We start from the raw sequence: 19,903 nt of genomic DNA on the forward strand, positions 1-19,903 counted from the left end.
CTTGAACTTCTTCTTTCTCTGATATAATGTCTCCTAATTCTCTTTCTTTATTTGTATTTATATGTTCTTATTCAAAAACTGAAAGACTGAGACACCGATCTTACTCCTATGATATGATATTTATGCTCTGATTATGGTTCGACTGCACACGAGTGGTTAGAAACAATAAATACTTTAAGTGTTGTAAGTATCCAAAACTGATCATACGAATTTTCCCTTTTGGATAAATACAATACTCAAGCTGTCGGAAAAAAAAATAGGAATGATCTTTAAGTAAATGAGTGGTTTACTTTGATTAGAGCAGAATTGTAAGATTTCGATAATAAAAAGTGGAAGTGTTTACAGTTATAAAGTATTGGAGAAAAGCAAAAAGAAAAAAATCTTTATGGATTTAAGTATCTATCTTGTTTTTTGGCTGTTTTTTTCCTAATCATAGATCCTTCTTGTTCTCTATCTGTTCTGATCTGCTATGCTATTGTTGCTATTGAGGAGGAGGTTGAGGATAATACAATGGTTGCACTGCTTGAAGCTAATTATCTTCAAAATTTGAATGCCTCGAGCCACGACCTCCTTGTCCTTTGCTGCATCCTCTGGGGATAGTAGACCCTCTTGGAGACTGAGAGAATCGATGAACTTGTCTAGTAGCTTGAGGTTGATATTGGGTTGGTCTGATCTGCATTTTCCGACCATTTGGCTTTATCAAAATAATGTCTAGCCAGTTGACTAAGCTGAGGATCTACCTTACATAAAATGTTTGAATATTTTTCTCTACATGACCAACTCAATCTATTGAGTTTGGTCAAAAGCTCCATTCATCGTATAAGTTTTGGTGGCATCTACCATCATGAAGATGTGTGAAATCGCTTGTGGCCTTATTCTGATATACAACAATTTTGTTCTGAAGATTCATGATTTTTTTTTTTTTTTGAAGAGATGATATTTCAATTCCCATGATATCACTTTGAAAGATTTCATCAGACTGAGTCTTGGAGACAAACTTTTCGAGAGATTCTTCTAGCATGGGCTTAGACAGTATGTTGTCTTGAATATTCTACATCAGGAACCTATTTTATTCAATTATTTCTTGAATAGAAACAAATACCCAATCAGAGGGGGTTTAGAACTCAAATTTTATTGATTGTATTGGAGTGGCATGAGCTACATGTCTAACTAGAGCTGAGGAAGTTGGATTATGTGCTTAATCGGAAATTTCAAGTACTTCCTTTTTCTTGATTAAGTGATTTTTCTCTGTGTTGGTCTGGCTCCTCTGCTCTATTTTAAAAGTTGTCAAAGTTAAACATATTAAGCATGCCATCTCCATATGATCTTATTTTTGTATAACTGAATATATTCCATCACTAGGATCTTGAAGTTAAGCTGATTTGTTTACAAGTCTCTGCTCTTGTTCCTGCATCTCTATATCTATTTCTTTAGCATCCTTAAAAACAATGTCTCGATTAATTTTTATATGTTGCTCTATAAGTATATCCTATATTTATGTATCTATGTGTGTTTGTACAAACTGTTAACTGTTTTGTGTGAGGATCAGCTGGTGGTTCCTCTATGCTTGACTTTTGAGGTGTCAAGTCTATCATTTATCCAAAGTCTTCCAGCCTCAGTCTGACTTGCTTTTTCTATGGTGGATTTGTCACGCCCCGAAACTCGGGATTGACATCGGCGTTGTTTAACAATCACACAATCGAAACAACAAGCCTTTGTAGCACAGTATAAACCGAAACCTGTTTATGATTCATAATTTCAATGATTATAACACTCTAACATTAAAAAAAATTTACTATAAAAATATTACGTGACTTTTATATTTTAATATAATATCTAGAAATTCACAAAAATACTATTCAACATAAAAAAATTCATCATGCTTGCACGCATCACTTTAGTTATACATAACAGTTGACCTTATAAGAGGGACACTAATTTTTTTTTCCAAAATTACTCTTAGATTATATATATATATATGTAAATTTGATTATATGTATATATTAGTAATTCTAAGCAATTGTCATCAAATTTGTTCATATTTTTCAACTATTATAGATAAGATAAATAAATTTATTTATATATTATTTTATATATAAAATATCATAATTAAATAAATATGAGAAAAATGTTTTTTATATATAAAAGTCATAAATAAATGTATTCGAAAAATAAAAATGTACTATTAATATTAAAATATTATATTATACGCACGCATCATCATGTCAGCAAGTTATAGATAAATAAAAAACTTTAAGCCGTACTCTATTTTCATGATGCAAGTTATATATAAAATAAAAAATTTTAAACTGTAAAATTCTCTATTATTAAAAATAATTATATATTTTTTTTTACTTTCAAATGCTATTTTTAATGGAGATAGTAATTATTTTTTAAATTATTCATAATTTTTATATATATAAAATAAAAAATTTTAAACTGTAAAATTCTCTATTATTAAAAATAATTATATATTTTTTTTTACTTTCAAATTCTATTTTTAATAGAGATAGTAATTATTTTTTAAATTATTCATAATTTTTTTTATATTTTAGTTTTTAATAATATACATCTTTCTCGTGCTGTAATATAGTAAAATATCATTTATAAATTTATATTTTATCTAAAATATATGTGCATAAGCATCAGTATTGACGACAGTAGAGATGTCGATAATATATACTAGCGATTGAGGTACACACGTTGCGTATAACATAATATTAGATATTCGAAATATTGTTTAATCAATGGCAAAATCTGGTGTAAGATAGTCTCACATGTCGTATTTTGTGAGACAGATCTCTTATTTGGGTCATCCATGAAAAATACTATTTTTTATGCTAAAATTATTACTTTTTATTGTGAATGTCGGTAGGGTTGACATATCTCACATATAAAGATTTTTGAGACCGTCTCACAAGAGACCTACTCTCAATCAATTTATATAATGATATTGGACATTTGTAATTTGATATTAATATTATAATTAATGTGTTCGTACATATTGTTGTGTATGACAAAAAATCTATTTTTCTATTAAACTTAATTTCAATAAAAAATATAATAATATTATGGTAGGAAAAAAAAAAAGTTTTTTTGGTATTGAAAAGGAGGATAAAAAAGAAAAAAAATTTGGTGACCTCCTCAAACAGTTTTTCTAAACCTCTCAACTATTATAATATAAAATAAATAATAAGCTACTTTTGATTTTTTTTAATATTCAAATTATTATGAACATTGAATACATCAAATTTTTTTTATGTGAATAATATATATGCATATATATATTGAAATTAATTTACAATATTTTTTAAAAAAATTCTATGAGATTGTTTTATAAGTTAATTTTATAATAAAGATATTATACAAAAAAAATATTTTTTTTTATTTCGAATATAAATCAAACATCGTGATAAGTGAGACTGTATCATCTAAAGAAATGCAACATGTGACATGAACATCGCATGGTAATTTACGTGCAGCCGTGAAAAAGAGATACAATGATACCTAAATAATTTGCCGTCTTTATATCCTCCACCGTGTTTACCACTTTTATACCCCCACTGACTTTCTTCGATCCCCATCAATATAAAATTGTTAGAAAGATTCAGTTTCATGAGGAAAAAAAATCAATCTTTTTTAAAAGATTGTTTTCCCATATGGATTTGATCACGATATGAACGATTCTTGCTGAAATATATGCTGGTAATGCCTTCTTTCTTTTCCCTTTTTCAGTCGTTTTCAGACTGAATTAACTGAAATTTACACAAATATGTGAAAACTATGAGCTAAAATTACGTAATGATATCATGAGAAAATGGGATTCAATTGCCGTGCATTTTCCTATTTTTATTGTTTCACAGACGTATCGAGTCCGCTGTCCACGTTTTACATATTTTAGCTTTGAATGAACCGCCGCCATAGATATGGGCTTGGTGTTTCAATTTTTTGTACTGCCTTTTTATTTGTTATTTGGTTAATTTCTTACCAGCGATCCATTGTTGACTTTGGTTTTGCCTCTCTCTCATTTTCAAAGTTTGAGAAGAGTCTTAATTTTGAAAATTGGACCGAGAGGAATAATTTGGTTTACCAAACCTCATCGGCTTCCTTTTCTCTTCTTTACAATCATTTTCTTCTTGAATTAGGAGGTATATTTGATCAAGAAAATACTTATATGATCGGTTTTTCAAGAAACTCTTCAGCTATTAAAATTTGATATATATTTCTGTGGACAGGTTGTAAGCTAGATGAATTCAGGGAGAAAAATTTAGGCCTATCGGATTTGATTATTGGGATTTAGATTTTCATGCTTTTGGTTTGTGCTAGTGAGTTGCGGACCGGGAAAGAGGTGAGGGGGAGAGTAGTGGGGTGACTCACTGAGCATAAAAGAGTTGGCTGCGAAAGCGAAAAAGGGAGAACAAACACTTTCTTGGATATGTTGATTTCAGAAGAACTAGAGTAACGAGAAAATCTTGGTCTTGATTTAGTTCACCAAAAAGATGGGTTCTTTTCCAGGGCATGTTCTTCCTGGGACATTGTTTCTTGTTGTTGGAATTTGGCATATTTGGTGCTCAGTAGTTAGGTATGTGTCGAATCCCAAATTGTTTCAGGTCAGAGTTTGGAACCCTGTTCCTGGTTTTGAGGGGAGGTTCAAGTATTTGGAGCTTTACATTATTGCAGTTGGAGGCTTCATTGATCTATGCATTGAATTTTTGTATTCAACCCATCTCAAGATCGTCGTAAATGGAGTCTTGAATCCTTCTCATATGAACAATTTCGAGCACTCTGGAATGCTACTAATGTTCTTCATCTTTGCTGTCATTACACTGCTCTCAGAGAAAACAAGGTGATTATTACTTCTGTGCAGTCTTCCTATCCGTTTCTTCCAATTAAGGTTAAATTGTTTCAGCGAAGCTTAATCAAAATATATTGATTATCTTGTTAAATGATTCAAGATATGGGGTGGGTTTTTGTTTTCTCCATTCTCACAAACCTTAAATAGCCTCAAACCATTTCCTTAAAAATGTAACGACTAACAAGTAGCTGGATTTTTTAGAGGGTCTTTTAACAAACTTGAATTGATGTTTAGGAGGTCTTTAAACGAACTTGAGGCGGTGATGGAGGCTAGATAAGAACATCTCACGGCAACTTTCTAGGATTTTGTTACCTTGTATGATTGTTGCAATTGCAGCTGCTTTTTCATCCTAGCTAACTAACAAGACGGTTAAAGTGAACATAGTTTTCTGAACTTGCTGGTTGTACTTTCTCAAAAACTTTTCAGTTGTCCCCATCTTATCGCAATTTCATGGATTCATTGATCTGCCCCTACCAACAGGCAATGATTTGAAATTGGTTTAACAATTTTTATCTTTAAAAACTATATGATGAAAGGCAGGCTGGTTACTTCTTTGTCAGCTATCTTCCACTTCCAGAAGGTGCGTTATGCTTCATTGCCTCAGCAGCGTTCACTGCAGAATACCTTCTCTTCTACTTCCACTCGACTACGCACAAGGGACTCGAAGGGTATTACCATTTCATCCTTGTCGTCCTTATTGGTCTGTGTATCCTATCCACAATCGCTGGCGCCCTCCTGCCAACCAGTTTTCCAGTGGATTTATGCAGTGGAATTGCCATAGCTCTTCAAGGCCTTTGGTTCTATCAAACGGCATTCACCCTTTACGGCTCGATGATGCCAGAGGGTTGTCGCCTTCGAGAAAGCGAAATAATATGTCATTCGACAGAACACGAAGTTCGCGGTGAGCTACTTGCTAACTTCCAGCTATTCGTGTTGGTCTTTGGAGTTCTTGTTTTTGTTTCAGGGGCGTGTATCTATAACGAGCAACGATTTCGTCACTCTAATCTCACGAATGCAGAAGAATGATGGTATGTAGCACGAGATTTCATTTTTGTGGTGTTGGTTTTCTCCAACTGATCAGTAAGAGTGGTGGTGATCATAGGTAATTTTAGAGGTTTGCATCATGTAAATAAGGGATGATTCGAATTCTTTCACATGAACTATTATAAATAAAGTAATTGACGTATGATAATTGTTTTTAAATCTAATTATTGTTATTAAATTCATTTAGATACGTATTTTATTTTTATTTCAAGATTATTTTATTGATTATATTTTAAAAATAAATTTATATTTATCTAAAAAATTATATTAAGACAAATCAGTTTCATATTCTTCATTAATATTAACTCAAATCTCAATACATATATTACATACTCAAATATAATATATTTTTGAAATATTTATAAATAATATTATTACTCATTGAACAATCAAATATATCCCATATCTATTACTGAGACAAACAAAATCACAAGTTATCTGCTGACAATTAAAATATGTTTGGCATTTTTTGTCCAATTTGGAATCCCAAAAGGTTTACACACTATGCTCATCACTGGACCACAATCCAAACCGACTAAGCACTTCATCATATATATATATATATATATATATATACACACACACATATATATATGTATTGTATGTATATACTGTTAAAAAATTTAACCAATTTTTTAAATGTTGATATTTACAATAAAAAATAATATTTTTAATATAAAAATAATTTTTTTCACGAGTGATAAAATAAAATATATATTTTACAAAATTAATATCGTGAAATTGTTTCAAGTCAGTTTTTGTTTGTAGTTGTTTTATATGTTTAAAATTAAAATATAAATGGAGACAAATTTGTAGCGCCAGCAATTTGCACCCTACCCACCATCCACTCCATGGGTTTGTTCCCCACCGCCACTTCATGCTCCCTGTAATATCAGCATCACACAATAAAGCTCAAAGCTTTATCCCAAAACCCATCTGCCCCTTTACTCGCCTAAGAAAATACCTCAATAATTGTACTCTGCTCTTTTATTGCAAGTCTCAGATTCTCAGACTGCATCATTTGTAGTTAAAGACACTTGCTTTTTCTTCCTTCGACGACCTTGTCTCCCTTCTCTGATCTGAATTCCACCTTCCATGTTTGGCGAAACCCTAGATCTGTCTACCCACTTAACTGAAAACCCTTTCTGTCCAACTGTGCATAACCCACTGCAGGTTTTGAGTTCGCGCGTCTCTATCTCTCTGTGTTTTTTGTGGCGTTTTTCTGGGTTGTTGAGATTTTTCCCGGTTGGACCTATTTTTGAAATACCAGTGTGGCTTTTTCACGAACATTTAATTTGCATGCGCTTCTTTTTAGTTGGTTGGTTGTTCTCTTATATGATATCTGCTTTTATGGGAAGCGAGAGCGAAAATTTTTTGAAACCTTTTTACCATCATAAATTTTTTTTTGAAGAAAGAGAGAAGAAAGTAAGAAATAAAACGGAAAGATAGACACTTGCTTCTGCATGTATGAATTTCTTTGTTGACTGTTGTGATTGTGTTGATTAACTGTTGTGTCTTGATTCTGAATCAGATTCCGTGAGAACTGAAATGTGGATTATATAACTGAAGTAATTTTTGGGTCACAGCTAAAAGAGGTCGAAAACGAGCTAGAATAGAGAGGAGGTAAAAAGATGAGTGGAACAGCGTCAACATCTACGGCAGTTAGGGCGGGGGGAGGTGGAGAGGCAGGTTATGGTGGAGGATATAGGCCACCATTCACTACAATGCAGTTGCAGGAGCTGGAGCACCAAGCCATGATATACAAGTATCTGGTGGCTGGCCTTCCAATCCCACCGGACCTTGTCATGCCTATTCGGCGTAGTTTCGAGTCGATTTCTGCCAGTTTATTCCACCACCCTTCTTGTAAGAATCTATATCTTTTATATATTGCTCACTTGTTTGTGCAATTATGTTCATAACGCGCACTGTGAAAAGGGTATTGTCTTGTGTTCTTGGTAGGAACATATAACAATCACTCAAAAAAATTATTAAGTTGTGGTTGATTGGTATCTTATCAGTATAAGAAGCGAAGCTACCTGTGATTACTTGTAAATGTTAGCGTATAATTGTCAGGTCTGTCGAAGGATTCTTATCTGTTAGTGCACTCGTGTCTATGAGGTTTGAACTGGCGTTTTTGTTTGTGAAAGTGTATGTGTTCTTTGCAATCTGTACCATGTGATGGAAGGGTTTAATGTTATTGAAGTTTCTACTTGCATGTAATCGCCTTTCTGATGCCTTCTCTGAAAAGTGACATTTAGAATTGATCAGCTTAACTAGATGAAACAACCCGCTAGGGAATGATACCACTTGCTCTAGTATTAACTTGTTCTGAAAAATATCTATTTTATTAAATAGTTTTCTGGGGTTAAGTCGATCATGTTCGTGTGCAACCAGATAAGATTGAGTGTTTGAAGGTAAGATCTAAGTACAAAAGAATTGATGTTGACATTCTAATTGAAGGGTGATGGTATTAGACATGTAACTCATGTACAGTTCGTCTTTACTTCTGCATTTTAATTTATTTTCTTTTGTTGGAATTTCATTCTTTCGTAACAACATTAAGATTGCGGGTCAGCTTTAGTGCAGATGTTTCTAATGTAATTCTATACTTCCTGCCTATTCTTGAACTTCAAAATGAAAAATCTTGTTTTTCATCTATGTTCTGACTTTGGGACTCAGCGTTGGTATTCTTCATGCAGTGGGCTATTGTTCATATTATGGGAAGAAATTTGATCCCGAGCCTGGGAGATGCCGAAGGACAGATGGAAAGAAGTGGAGGTGCTCCAAAGACGCACATCCAGACTCGAAATATTGTGAGCGGCACATGCACCGAGGCCGCAACCGTTCAAGAAAGCCTGTGGAATGTCAATCTATTTCCCAATCCTTGTCAACTGCATTGTCTCAAATATCGACTGGGAGCAGTAGTAACAGTGGAAGCTTCCAAGGAAGCAGCAGTGAAAGCTTTCAAAACAGACCGTTTTACCCTACTGTTAATTCAAGTGGATCGTCTCTTGGTAGCAATTTGACAAAGCTGCAGATGGAAACCATGCCCTATGGGATCAAGGAGTTCAGGTACTTTCACTGAACGAGCTATTATTTCCGAATACTTGTTTCTCTCATTTTCCAGTCTTTATAAAAATGGGATAAAATACCTGCGAAAGAGTTTTTGGTGGGTTCCACGTGTATGGAAGTTTAAAAAGTTGTAATCTTTGTTGAAACCACTGATCATTTTTTATAATCAGATAAGGAAAAAGACCGAAAAAGAAAAAAAGAAAAAGTAAATCTTTGCTTGAATTTAATGGGTTCTTTTTTATCAAAAGGATGTGGTTTGGTAACACTCATTGGGGTTTTTCAGATTAGTTATGAGAAAGCCTATCTATGTTCATGGGTTTATATATAATGTGATAAATTAAAATTTACCATCACCTAGTTTGTCTTATTCTTGAATAAAATCTTGAACCCACAAATTGAATGGATTGAATTTTAATTATTGACCAAATTGTTTCCCTCTTGTGTTAGTATGGAGGATTTCCATACGCCCCCCCCCCCCCCCCCCCCCCCCCCCCGTCTTCAGGACAACTCTTTTGGTTTGATCTAGCCTTGTTAAAATTTACCCTTTTTCCTTTCTAATTCAACTCTTTATTTCTCTTGTCTTGTCTCTAATTTTAACTTAAGTTGAACATGCAGGTATATTCATGGGCTGAATTCTGATTCCAATGATAATAGTTTCTCAGCAGAAGCTTCTGGAAGTGTTGGAAATTTAGGCTTGGGCCCTAGCTCAGGCGGCGGCAATTGGCATTTCACACATTCTCAAGTTTCTTTGAGCCCCTACTTAAAGTCCGATTCCTCATTTATTGATGATTCTTCTTCCCAACAAAACATGCTTCGTGCTTTTGAACCCATCGATTTGACCATGCCAAAACAGCAGCCGAAAGACTTGTTTTTTGGCAGTGATATTAGTTCAGCAGGTCCAGTACAGCGTGAGCAGCTTCCAGTACATCCTTTCTTCAACGAGTGGCCTACGACTAAGGAATCATGGTCCAATTTCAACGATGATGGATCCAGCAAAAATGTCTTTTCATCGACTCATCTGTCCATCTCAATTCCCCGAGCATCTCGTGATGTTTCTCCAAGGAGTGATTACTCTCCTAAAGGTTAGTCACAAGAATTGTCATGCATAGAATTTCATGAAAATTCTTGGCTAGACCAGCTGTTCTCAAAATAAGTTATACTTCATATTCTTGATTATGGTATATCATCCCACTGACTGGTATTGTCAGAGCAAGATCACAGGGCAGCACAATAATAAACTGGGTCGAGTTTTCCCTGACTTTGTGTTTGAATTTGAGACCGATCGGTTTAAAAGCTAGCATCAAGGCTTGAGCTTGCTAGCTTAGGGAATTTTAGATATAATTATATATAAATAAATGTAGTGAAGCTTGGATCATGCCATAAAATAATTTGGGATTGAATTTGGCTAGAATATATATTCGAATATGTTTGAGCACAATTTACGAATGGAATAATATTCGAGCTGGCTCGATTTGTTTGCACATGCAGTGAAGCCTTTTTTAGCTACAAAAAAATCTAAAAATTTGTCCTAGAATCAGTCTTACTGAATGTAAGCATTTGCAAGAACTGTAGTGCTTCAAATTCCCAGCTAGGTCAGCTCTAGCAAGTGCGATGCTTTGTGATCTTTATTTTGTCCCAGAATCCAGGCTAGGCTGCATAGTGATACCCTGTGTGATGAAGAACACGGAGATTAGAATATCATTGATGCTAAAAATGATCTCGATATCTTGTCGTAGCATCATATTACTGAATGTAAACACCCTAAACTGTGTGTTTCCTCTTTTTTTGGTGCACAGATGCTTGAAGTCGGTTGAACAATAAACGCCCGGACAGTTCTCTACACATTTTCGTTGTTTTATGGCGCGTAGATGCTTAAACGGGCGTTGATGAGAATAATGAACGCCTGTCAGTTCTTTCTCCTTGTTGATTGTAGTCTGTTCCAAGAACTGATGCTTACCATCAACCATGTAAGTCAGTTGACTAGACATTTAATAGTCCATTGTCGTTGTATTCCTTGTTTATGCCGTAAACTAATACTGGATATGTAATCGGATTCAGCATCTTTGAATAAATCTATCTTTTTCTTTTTTTTTTTTTTGCTAGAAGATCGTACAGGCGTATTTGAACCCGACTTCTATCGAGTATTGTTGAAAACGAATCGAGAAAAACAAATATATATATACACACACACACACACATCATCAACTATCTTTTAATATTTTTTGATATAAAAAATATATATATATATATATATATATAAATTTTTTTATTTAAAAAATATTAAAAGATAATTGATGATGTATTATTATAATTATTATTTTCCTTTTTGAATGCACAAAACAAAATATCCCTCGGAATGATTTTACATTGAAAGTGCATTTGGATCTGAATGAACCTTGAATGTACCATCTCGATTTTACTCCACGATGAGCTTTCTTCAACCACTTTAAGACGCTAGGAATAGTTTTCATGGCAAACCCAAATTGCGTCTGCATAAACCTTTCCCCATTTCCCTCTATATAAACCTGTTCCCTGGATCTGAATGAATCTTGAAATTGGTGATTTTATTTTCATTAGTTTATGATTTTGTACATAAGCTTAAACCGATACCAATGCACAAACAGCAATGGCATGGGGCTGCTGTTCTCTACAAATTGTCTGCGGTTTATGGCTTCAGCTTCAGTGTTTTGATTGCATACCTGCTGCCGCCGCCACTATTCCTCTGGCCCTTCTAGCTTGTTAAAAGGTTATCGCATTTATGTGATCATTTAAAATATTTTCTAGCATTTTGAGTTCAATATTCAAGACCGGATGTTGACATATCTCACTTACCGAATTGATATTATTTTATATATTTATGCGAAAATAGTAGGCTTATATTCGATTATATAAAAATTTACAATGAAAGATGCGAGTATTCTATCTATATTAGGTCTCAACTAGTTTGCAAGGTGAATATTAAGACAAATTTGACATGAAAAATTGTAGAGCAGACGTTTGTTTGTGTGTTGCTAGCGCAAGTATTCAAGTTTCATTGATTACCATGTCATTTTATGCATGTGTAATGTAAGATCGAGTGTTTGTCGTTTTATTAAAAGTTATATCTGTTTGTGATAACGACATAACTATCATATTTTTAACCCTACAACTGCTTAAGTGTCATGTTTCGATTGTTATCCTAGCAAAGACAATTATCGCACGCCGAATTTCTTACCGTCAATCAGAATCGAAGTTGTGATAATCTAGACATTAAATTGACAAGTTATTGGGTCAAATAGAGTATTTTCCTTACATAAGTAATACACTGAGTTAAGAACCATTTTGAGGTAAGAAGATACTGAGATAAAATCGTTCATGTTAATAAATGAAGTAATTATTCAGTAACCATCCATTTTAAAAGGAGTAAAATTCGTTTTGGTACTTGATCAATCATTATGCCAAGAGTGAAACCTAATCACTCATCAATAATAAGGTGAAATATTTAACTTATCGGAAGTGAATTTTTTGATCAATTTTTCTGATGTAATAATAATATCGACAAATACAACTGTGCATTAAATGCCTCCACTGATTAGAATTGATTACACTTTTCGTTAAAATTTAATTAACAAATTAATAAGTTGAGAATTTTTTGGATTAATGAATTGATAGAAAGTTTGAGTTCGAATTTTAAAATCATACACCATTACCTTTTTAGTATATGTAGGGATCGATTAAAGTATTATTTTAAAGTTGTATCCAAGAGTCTTTATTTATTATCAAATATGTGAGTTCACGTGACAAATCATGGACCTCGCAAGTGGCATGTAATTCAGCTTCATCCACTCTGAAGAATCGAGTGTGCTAGTGCTTTCGAAGGCATTTCGAACACTATATTCTCCAATGAGCTACAATAGCTCGTGTTCTAAGAATATTAACGCCAATGAATTAAATCGAGTTTGGTTAAAATCAAGCGGAAAAAACTCAAAGTAATCCTTTGTGAAGAAAACTGTTATATTTTAGAAAAAAAACGTTTTAACTTATGTAAACTGAATAACCGAAAAAGGATAGATTAATTTTTTTATTCATCAGTTCAGTTATGGTGACAACTGAACTGACGAATACTCCAACTGATCCAAACATTTTGAAAACAGCAGTTAATCAGTTAAATACACAAAATATGTTTATGGATGTTCGGAAACTTCAACTGCTCCTACGTCACCCCTTCTACCGCCTCGGGTAAGATCTACTAGAAGACTTTGATTTATACAAAAACTTGTACAAACTCATTCAGCTAGGCCTTACACTACTGTCTAAACTGAACTCCTAGCTACGACTGAAGGCAACACCTTCCAGCCAACACTTCTTTAACGTCTATGTGTCAAAGACTACATACACAAGTTTAACGTCTTTGTGCAAGACTGTAAATGAGTGGTTGAGAGAATTTGTGTGTAAAACTGAACAAGGATGTTCTTACACACTGAGAAAAAATGGCTTCTAAACTAAGCAGATAACACGTTAAAGTGTCACTCTAGGCTGATTGCTTCTGATAGCAGATGTGCAATGTGCTTGCCCTTTCTTTTCTCTCTTGAAGAAGCTTTTTGTATTGTATCTCGTTCTTTTTCTTTAGCTTCTTCTTGTTGTGTATATTTGAGTCTTCACTGATCTTCTCTTTATATAGGCGGAAAAACTGAACGTACAGTGAGACTCATTTATTTTATCCGTTGCATCTTGAATTCGTTTCTTGGACTTTGTGTATCGACTTTTCAACTGTCCTTCTGAAACGTTCTGTCTTTAATGCTCTGATGCAACGTCCATTATTGTCTTTTGACTGGACAATGGCTTTGTACCTTCATGTACAGTTGGACTCTACTGAAAGAGTTTGTCTTCATCCATAACTGAAAGATTCTGACTGATGCTTCGAACTGGTCAGCTAAACTGATCTTCAGCTGGGCTGGTGAAATCAGCTGACTCGTCGGTTGAACTGATTTCACTCTTGTTCAGTTGGACTGATCAGCTGGGTTTCTTAATCAGTTGAACACTCCTTCTGCTGGCCAGGCTACTGAGGTTCTCCTGCTGAACCACCTATCAACTGGACAATCAGCTGGACTGCTCAATTGACGTAACAGTTAAACTGATTCAGTTTGTGAGATTAGTTAGGTTTTCAGCTTGCGATGTAAACAGCTCGTGAGTGATCCTAGCTACTGCACACTAAGGTAGATTATTAGTAACAAAAATTAACAAGTTTTGTTATCATCAAAATCAAGTTCGAGTTCGAATTTTAAAATCATACACCATTACCTTTTTAGTATACGTAATGATGGATTAAAGTATTATTTTAAAGTTGCATCCAAGAGTCTTTATTTATTCTCAAATATTTGAGTTCACATGACAAACCATGGACCTCGCAAGTCGCATGTAATTCAGTTTCAGCCACTCGAATTTTCGATATTTTTTTTTATTTCTCATCAAACGAATGTCATATTCTTTTCGAAATCCTAGCTATTCTTAGCATGATATTGGGAAATATCATTGCTATTACTCAAACAAAGCATGAAATATATGCTTTCATATTCGTCCATAGGCCAAATCGGATATGTAATGATTGGAATAATTGTTGCATGTAATAGTAATAGTAAATGTAGATTGTCTGATATATACATAGATAATATTCTTAGAAGGATGAGTTGAACTCAAACCGAGTTCCGTAAGTTGACTATAATCTATTTTTTAATAACAAAAATTTGTAATTTAATATAATAATAAGAAATAAACGAAATGATTAATTAGAAAAGCCGTTAATACAGGATGGATTAGAGATGGTAATGGGCCGAGGCGGGGCGAGTTTGTCATCCCCGAATTTCCATCCCCGCTTTTTCGGGTTCGGGGAACTTCAGGAATCAACTTTCCATCCCCGCTCCCATCCCGTTTCAAAAATATTAATATGGCAAGACGATGACGGATTCGGAGATTTTTTTCTCAAACTAAAATTTATTATTATCTATTATTATTAGAGATTATATTAATATTAATATCAATATTAATAATAATATTATTATTAATATTGATATTATTTTCGGGGCGGGTTCGAGGATTTCGGGGATGAAGATAATAATTTCATACCTGTCCCGAACTACATCGGGGATTTAAAAAAAATCTCCGAACCCGAACCTAAATCCGAAAAAATCGGGGATCCCCATTCCCGTTTCGGGTTTCTCCGTGGGGCCCCAAATCCGTTGGGAAAGTTGATATCCCTAGGTTGGATCCATTAGATTGGCGGGTTATCAATCAAATTAAGTGGGTTGGGTTGAGAAAATTCAACCAATTTAAAGGTTGGTTAGCCCGTGCGAATCGCAGGCTTAGACGGGCCGAGGTGGCACGCGGGCTAGGAAATTGTTTAAAAATAATGTATATAGATTTTTTCTCTTGTAAATCTTGAATTTTTTGTGATAATTACTTTAGATAACATGTATGTATATATACCCACAACCCACCCTGGGTTGGGTTTCAACCCGTCAGGAGACGGGTTTTTGTCGGGTTGACCCGTTTAACAGTTCTATTTATTAGAGTTGCATTAATTTTGATGTGTAGATCATAATTAAATGGATCATGTCTCACGCATTATATCTCAAATGTAAATTTGATATCGCAAACGCCTCTCCTTTATCGCGTGACAACACAATCCAAGATCACCTCAGCATGTGTTTGTTGCCCTTCAACATTATTTGTCGACGTTCCTAAAATTCCGACAATAAACGACAGAACTAACATTCTCGTAATTATTTTTTTAAAAAAATAAATAATACGAAAAATAGCGACAGAATTACATTATAGTTTTTGCCAACAATTTTTAATTTTATATTTTATATTTTGACGTGACATAACCTTAAAACAACAACAACGTAAAAGTACGTGGAAACTATATATCAAATTTAGATGCTTGTTCCCGTGAACATGAGAATAGATATTCCAACCGTATTGGTTATGTGTACCCATTCGTTTTCTCAACTTCATATATATATTTCTCATTTTTATTTTTTGAAATACTTTGTTAATAAATATTTATAATAATAATAAACGAAATACTTTGTTAATAAATATTTATAATAATAATAATATTTATAATTTTATAATAAATAAATATTAAAAATAGCAATGAACTAATATTAATAATAAAAAATATTAATTTTAAAATTACAATAAATATAATAATTATATTTAATTTTTCTAAATTATAATATATAAATAAATAAAAATAATAATTACTATTTAATGAAATAATAATAATAATAGTAGTAAAAAATAATAAATTAAATATGATTAATAATTAGTTCAACAATAATAAAAATAACTATAAATATTAAATCATAGATAAACAAATAAAAAATACAATAGTAATAATAATGATAGTAATAATACAATATTAATAATATTTATTAATATTTAATAATAAAACTATAATAATGATATATCAAATAAAATATTAATAATTATTATTTTTAATAAAATTTATAATTATAATAAAAATAAATTATGATGATGATGGTAGTAATATGAAATAACTGTAGAATAATTATTATTTAAATATTTTAAATATAATATGATTTAATTATTAAAAATAATTGTATTTCATTTTATTCCATTTTTTCTCATGCTAATCATAGAAATTGCATAGATATACCATTTCATTCTTATCTTCATTCAATTCCAAAACTCATTTCATTTCTCTTATTCCATCCAATCATACCAAACATTGAACGAGTGTTTCCTATCCAAATCAAGGGTGCACTTGGATTAATTTATATTAGATGAATTTAAAATTCACCTATTTATTATTTTATGTAGATGTAATAGTAATTGTGACATATTTAAAATACATCTAATTAAGAAATAGTGTTATTTCAAATTCATTTTTCAAATCAAATATCTTCTTCGAAATCAAATCATTTTATCTGAGCACAGTCTAAGAGAAAATAGTTAATTTAGTCATCTAAGTTATCATGTTTTATGTTTTCATCATCTAATATGTCAAAGTTGTGTCTTAATTCTGTAAGTTGGCTTTTTATTCTTATTTCGTTGGAATGTCGACGCGATATCGAACATATGATCAATTTTCAGATATCATGTTACAGACATTTTCCACGTCACATTTGCACTCCGTCGAAATCTGACTAAAAACCAACAACAAAAAGCAAAGTTACACAATTAAAATCAAACTTTGATAAATTAAATGACGAAAATATAAACATGATAACTCATCGTAAAAATTTAATTATTTCCCCTAAACTAATTAAAAGGTAGTGAACTTAATAAAAAAAGCTGAAAATTAATTTTACTTGTCACAAGTTATTAAAATAAGTAGAGACATAAAATTCAAGTCAAAAAAAATGAAGTGGGATGTCTTGAATGTGCACACGGTTTGAGGGGAAAATTACACAAAGTCTTGTAATTTAATTTTCTCATAATCAGGAAATATGTGCTGTAAATTCAAACTTTGGTCTGTAAATGCATTATCTCCTCTTTACTAGCACTAAAAAAAATAGACAAAATTTAGTGGACTTAAACGTAGGACATGACGTAAGTACATATCGTTAAATTCTAGTTTGCTATTTATATTAAGGGAAAAATTATTTTTGTTTTCTCAATATTTTAATCCGATATTTTATTAAAATTGAGTTTTAGTCATTTAATTTTTTTTTTCTTTTACAATTTTAGTAATTTGTTTTCAATTTAGAATATGTATCTTGTGAGACGGTTTCACAAATATTTATCTATGAGACGGGTCAACCCTACCGATATTCACAATAAAAAATAATACTATTAGCATAAAAAGTCATATTTTTTCAAGTATGAACCAAATAAGATATCAGTCTCACAAAATATGACTCGTGAGACCGTCTCACACAAGTTTTTTCCTTCAATTTATTCTTCTTTTCATGGAAACGCTTATGTTTTAGCGCAACGTAGAAAATAATTGAGAGCGAAAAAAACCAGAAAGATAACAAAATAAAAATGAAGCTTGATAATATAGATGATTAAAATAAAAAATAAGTAGACATAAAAATCCAAATTTGTAATTTTTTCTTAATATCTATGACTGTATAAAGTCTAGCATGATAGTTGTCCGTGATATGAAATTTTTGTATTTATCAATATTACCCTAATTCATTTTGATAATTGCCATTTTACGCCCTTGACACTTAATTTTATAATTATCATTTACCTTTGAAACTTTTAATATACACCGATGCATTTATTGTATAGAAATTTGAACAAAATGAATGAAAAGTTTAATAATGAAAATACTATATATGTAAATATATAACATGTGCACCGAGAAACTACATGGGAATATGTTATCTTAATCGGATAGTTTCAAACGTTCTCTGAATGTATTTCCGAAAAAAATAAAATGGAGAATGCGGTGTATGCTTAGATTTTGTATTCTAAATTAGACAAAGCATGATATCATTTCAGAAAATAGAGATTGAAATTTTTTATGACATAAGATTACGTATGAATTGGATAAAATCTAATACTAATATAATAACAAATAAAGTGTTGATAAGAGGAATCGCAATGAGTAAGTTTTGTCTCACAAGCTCACTCGAGAAAGTGTTGATAAGAGGAATCGAACTCTTGATCATTAGTCAAACGCTCACTTATTCTATAAACTTGAACACCATTGAAGGCGAAAATAGAAATTATTTGGTTTTTAATATCATATTTTTGTTGTTGAAAATACACTATATATATATGTGTGTGTGTGTGTGTTTGGGCACAGAGATTGGTACGAAAGTTGGTGAATAACATAGAATTTTTGTGTGTATTTTATATAGTTTTTTATGCTGCTTACCAACCGCCGTGTCAACCTTCGTGTCAACCAATGATCTAATAGATAATTGTTACCTCATTGGATGAGTCAGAAGTTGGCACGATTAGAAAACAACGTAACAAAACTATATATATGTGTGTGTGTGTGTGTGTGGGGAAATTGTCGAAGGAAATATGGAAATAGATAGAAAGTGTGTTCTTCAAACATAATCGCCTTCATATAAATGAAAATAAAAATTGCGTTAGCTTTTATGTTCTAAATTCGAAAACTAGAATTTTACGTAAACGGTGACATTTGAAACCCTAATTATCATTACAATCTGAGCGTAAGCAGTGACGTCAACATCAATTCTGTTTTGATACATATGGTTTGATAGTCTTTAGATTACGCTTAGTTTGAGGCATAGTTTAGTACACATGATAGGATAAACATGTGATATATAATATAAAGATAAGTTAAGGATAAATAAGATGTAAGATATTATATTTAATGTTTGGTATGATTTTAATTAGAGTAATTAAATTTATATATTAGATTGTAATGATAAAATTAACCTTATCATAATAAACATTTTTATATATCTTTATTTATTAATTTCAAACGAAGATTTTCCTTTTCTTTATTTCTCCTTCCCTTTTTTTCCGATTTAATTAATTCATTACGTATATAGAAATTTTTTAATCAAATACCAACTACCTATATTTATTTGATAATCATTTTATGATATTATTAAATTATTAATTTACATGTAAATTGTCATAAACTTACAATTAATTTTTTTTAAAAAAATAATAAAGAAAGAAAGAGAAGAGGTTCCCGCAAAGCTAGGCAAGGTGAAGACGCCTTTGGAGAACGCAAGAAATCGATTCACCACGTGTCGATTACCACCACCGTTTCACACAAAGTCAATCCTTAATTAGAATTCCCAGAAGAAACCCTCTTTTTCTTAATTCCATATTGAAAACAACGAAAATTATGATTTTAGTATTATAAATTAGCTTATTTTGGATTTAAGTAACGTAAATTATACGTAGAAATCAAGATTTTGTAATCGTGATAATATTTTTGTAATTTAAGTGTGTTAGTATTATTCAATCTTTAGGTATTTATCTCATTAT

At 31.9% G+C, this 19,903-nt stretch overlaps 2 protein-coding genes across 6 annotated transcripts; both read left to right on the forward strand.

The window, feature by feature from the left end:
* The first annotated feature begins 3,571 nt into the window (after positions 1-3,571).
* Positions 3,572-6,047, forward strand: LOC142527756 (uncharacterized). Of its 3 annotated transcripts, XM_075632673.1 has the most exons (3): positions 3,572-3,705; positions 4,449-4,846; positions 5,392-6,047. In XM_075632673.1, the coding sequence occupies exons 2-3, from the start codon at positions 4,500-4,502 to the stop codon at positions 5,879-5,881; spliced, it is 837 nt and encodes a 278-aa protein (XP_075488788.1). In that variant the 5' UTR covers positions 3,572-3,705; positions 4,449-4,499; the 3' UTR covers positions 5,882-6,047. The 3 variants fall into 3 exon arrangements, with proteins under 3 accessions (XP_075488788.1, XP_075488787.1, XP_075488789.1); XM_075632672.1 differs by lacking the exon at positions 3,572-3,705 and having other exon boundaries at positions 3,712-4,846; XM_075632674.1 differs by lacking the exon at positions 3,572-3,705 and having other exon boundaries at positions 3,712-4,846; positions 5,416-6,047.
* A 752-nt stretch (positions 6,048-6,799) lies between these two features.
* On the forward strand, positions 6,800-11,069 carry LOC142527867 (growth-regulating factor 4-like). Of its 3 annotated transcripts, none has more exons than XM_075632844.1 (5): positions 6,800-7,213; positions 7,431-7,762; positions 8,599-8,971; positions 9,587-10,053; positions 10,768-11,069. In XM_075632844.1, the coding sequence occupies exons 2-5, from the start codon at positions 7,531-7,533 to the stop codon at positions 10,773-10,775; spliced, it is 1,080 nt and encodes a 359-aa protein (XP_075488959.1). In that variant the 5' UTR covers positions 6,800-7,213; positions 7,431-7,530; the 3' UTR covers positions 10,776-11,069. The 3 variants fall into 3 exon arrangements, with proteins under 3 accessions (XP_075488959.1, XP_075488961.1, XP_075488960.1); XM_075632846.1 differs by having other exon boundaries at positions 6,800-7,144; XM_075632845.1 differs by having other exon boundaries at positions 6,800-7,072.
* Positions 11,070-19,903: the final 8,834 nt, after the last annotated feature.

This window comes from Primulina tabacum, chromosome 15 (assembly GCF_025594145.1).
Source record: "Primulina tabacum isolate GXHZ01 chromosome 15, ASM2559414v2, whole genome shotgun sequence".
NCBI lineage: Eukaryota > Viridiplantae > Streptophyta > Magnoliopsida > Lamiales > Gesneriaceae > Primulina > Primulina tabacum.